Here is a 3,674-nt window from a genome sequence, read left to right as displayed (position 1 = left end):
ATGGCCTCAAGGAATCACAGCGGCATCACAGAATTCATCCTTCTCGGGCTGTCTGCTGACCCCCATATCCAGGTTCTGCTCTTTGTTCTGTTCCTGATAATTTATCTTCTGACTCTGCTGGGGAACCTGCTGACAATACTCCTGATCCATACAGATTCTAACCTCCACACACCCATGTACTTCTTCCTGAGCCATCTCTCCTTCCAAGACCTCTTCTATTCTTCAGTCACTGTGCCCAAGCTGCTGGAGAACCTCCTCAGAGGAAAGCCATCTCAGTAGAGGGCTGCCTGGCTCAGGTCTTCTTTGTGTTTGCCACTACAGGGATTGAGGCTTGCCTGCTCTCAGTGATGGCCTATGACCGCTATGCTGCCATCTGCCACCCTCTGCTCTATGGACAGGTAATGAATAAACAGCTATGTGAGAGGTTGGTGTGGGGCTCTTGGGTCGTGGCCTTTCTGGATGCACTCATGAACATCCTCCTGGCTTTGAATATGGACTTCTGTGCGCTTCAAACCATCCACCACTACTCCTGTGAGCTGCCTTCCCTCTTCCCTCTCTCCTGCTCCGATGTCTCCACCAACTCTGCAATGCTACTCTGCTCTGCCCTCCTGCATGCCATTGGGACCTGCCTCCTGATCTTCTTCTCTTATGTCCGCATTCTCTCCACCATCCTGAGCATCAGCTCCACCACAGGCAGAAGCAAGGCCTTCTCCACCTTCTCCTCCCACCTCACTGCAGTGATCCTGTTCTACGGCTCAGCCATTGTTCGCTATCTCATGCCAACCTCAGGCTCACCTCTGGAGTTAATCCTCTCCATACAGTACAGTGTGATCACTCCCCTGGTGAATCCACTCATCTACAGCTGGAAGAACAAGGAGGTGAAAGCAGCTCTGAGAAGAATGATGATAAAATATCTACAATGTCTCAGCACAGAAGAGATATAACATGAAAGAAACATAAAGTAGAACTGCAGCAAGAAATCTCATGACTGACATTAAGTTTCTGATTTTCTGTTTTGTCACATGTTGCAATGTGTGTTGCTGATTCTCCCTTTTTAAAAATTATCAAGGAAAGTGCTAGAAGCTATTTTGTTTTCCATGGCTCAGAATCAATCCTATTCAGACACAGAGCACATAAGTCAGAAAACCTTCTCAGCTTCATAGATTTAGTTAATAACATGTCAATTCATGATTCACATTTTTTAACATCAGTCAAATTATGATGGACCCTGAAATATTTTGTGTGCTGAATGTTTAATTTGAATTAACGTGTCTGGGGAAAGATTTTATAGGAATAAAATATCCTAGGTCTCTAAGAAAGGGAAAACAAAGACTTGGGCTTTATGGGGTGGAGGAAAGAGTTGTGGCTGGTGATAAGGTCTCTGGAAATAGGCAGAAATAGAAAATGTGGCCAACAGAAGGAGGTCATAATTTACTAGGTATACTAATCTCTATTGCTTTCTGTTACTGCCATAGTAAGTTACCAAAACTTCAGCAAATTCAAATAACATCCACTTATTACCTTACAGTTCTCTAGGTCAGAAATTGGAGAAGACTCCACTGGGTTCTGTTTAGGGTCTCACAAGATCAAAATCAAGGTGCTGGCTGGGTTGGGCTCTTCTCCACAGGCTCTGGAGGTTCAGATTGTTGGCAGAATTTGGTCCCTTGAGACTGTAGGTCTCAGGTCCCCATTTCCTTGCTGGATGCTGACTGGGGATCATTTGTCCTTATTGAAGCCCCTTCACTTCTTACATGGTCCTCTCCATTTTCAAAACAGCGTGTCGCCTACTTCTAACCTTCTGAATCTCTCTCATGTCCCCATCTTCTACCATCTGGAGAAAACTCTCTGCTTCTAAAGGACTGATAATAGATTAGGCCTACCTGTATAATCTCATATTTTAAGGTCAGCTAGTTTGGGACTTTCATTACACCTACAAAATCCCTTCACAGCAGTCTCTAGATTTGTGTTTGAAGAACCACAGAGCAGGAATCTTGAAGGGCCATCTTTAGAATTCTGCCTTTCACAGCATGTAAACATATAAACTAACACTCAAAACAACAAAACTAACAAACACAGAGCATAAAAGGGAATAAAGCTAAAATGATGAGGAGAGGGGAGAGCTGTGGAAAGGGAGAGGACTCAGTACAAGCAAATCGTGCTACATAGAGATGGAGAAGGAGTCAGTCTGGAGAGGGAGATCTCTGAGAAGCTGTCAAATACAGAGCATCTGTTTGTCCCAGAATATGTATGGATGTAGGGAATTCACTGCATCAATGCCTGGGACTGATCATGAAGAAAGACTTTTGCCCTGAATTTACAATGAAACCAAAATACAAAAAATGTGCCTACACAAGGTCTATGATGACCTCTTTCCACTTTGGAGGACTCTAAGCCCCGTGGTCCTTCTTATCTGTCTGCACGCCTCCCACTTCTTTATGTTCCTGTGCCCACCTGGTGCCCTCAAACCACCCTCTGCAGAACTCCACGGGCCTTCTGCCTAAAGGATATTTGTCTAAGCCATTTTTGCCAATTATCAATTCTTCTTGGAAAACATTCTCTTTCGATCTATAATTACCTAACTTTGGATTTTCATATAAGGTAAACATGTTTCAACCCATTTCAACATTCTGTTTCATTTTCAACTTATTTTCCTGTTTTGCTTCTTGCCTGAGTACTAGAAATAGTCAGTCTTGACTGCATTATTACCCAAGATAACAATATTTTATAACAACCTCAGCAGAGGAGTAACATAGAACCACTAAGGAACCTTTAGGTGTTCATGACTATCTCTTGTCCTGCAGTACACAAAAGCACAATAAGAGTTAATATGTCAACAAAATTTTGAAAAGAGTACACACTTGAATGGAATAGCTCACTACCTCATGTATACAATGCAAAGAAAACATTTTATTACCTCCTTCTGAAAACAATCTGCATACCCAAAAGCATTTTCTCTAAGCTCCCACACCACACTTCTCTAGGATACCAGATTTGTTTTAATTCAGTAACTTTAGTGTGCTTTGATATGTATATTATAATGTATGCTTGATATCACATATATTTAAGTTAAAAAAATCAACTGAGTAAATTTTAAAGATCTAATTGGCTTTATTAATTAATTCATGAATCGGGCAACATTCCGTCTAGCAAGTAGAAGGGAGCTCCAAAGGGAAGGCTTTCAAAGGTGGAGAGGGAGTGGAAAAAAGGAAATTATTAGGAAAGAATCCATTGTTTTAGGCAAGGTTGCTCTCCTAAGGAGAACAGAAGGGGCCTATCAGTAAATTTCCTAGTGTTGACCGGGAAATTCCCATGCTGACTGGCTAAAGGTTACCTTTCTGGGAGGTTGAAACTGCAGTTAGGTTATGTATTAAGTCTTGGTTTACTGACATGGGGCCTTAAGCTAAGTGATGGCATTTGGGGCCTGTGGTTTTCTTTTTAAAAATACACACACACACACACAAACACACACACATTTAGTGAGCACTAAATACATGCTTAATATTATAACTGTACCAAAAAGTAATTTTGTTACCAAAACCCAATTTTGGCTGCCTGTCACTCAAAAGGCCAATACTCAAGAGAGGAGTTTTGACTGAAAAGGAATATTAGCTTTATTCAGGAGGCTGGCCACCTTTGGAGAAGGCAAATTCTTGTCCAAAAGCCAACTCTGAGGT

At 41.9% G+C, this 3,674-nt stretch overlaps 1 protein-coding gene across 1 annotated transcript; it reads left to right on the top strand.

Annotated features, from left to right (window-relative positions):
• Positions 1–944, top strand: LOC103675611 (olfactory receptor 8S1-like). Its single transcript, XM_040641915.1, is given in 2 exon segments — positions 1–253; positions 256–944. Coding segments are annotated over 2 exon segments (942 nt in total).
• The last annotated feature ends 2,730 nt before the right edge of the window (positions 945–3,674 follow it).

Source organism: Ursus maritimus, unplaced genomic scaffold (assembly GCF_017311325.1).
Source record: "Ursus maritimus isolate PB19 unplaced genomic scaffold, ASM1731132v1 scaffold_26, whole genome shotgun sequence".
NCBI lineage: Eukaryota > Metazoa > Chordata > Mammalia > Carnivora > Ursidae > Ursus > Ursus maritimus.
Note: the sequence above shows the minus strand (reverse complement) of the source record. Positions and strands in the feature narration are given on the sequence as shown.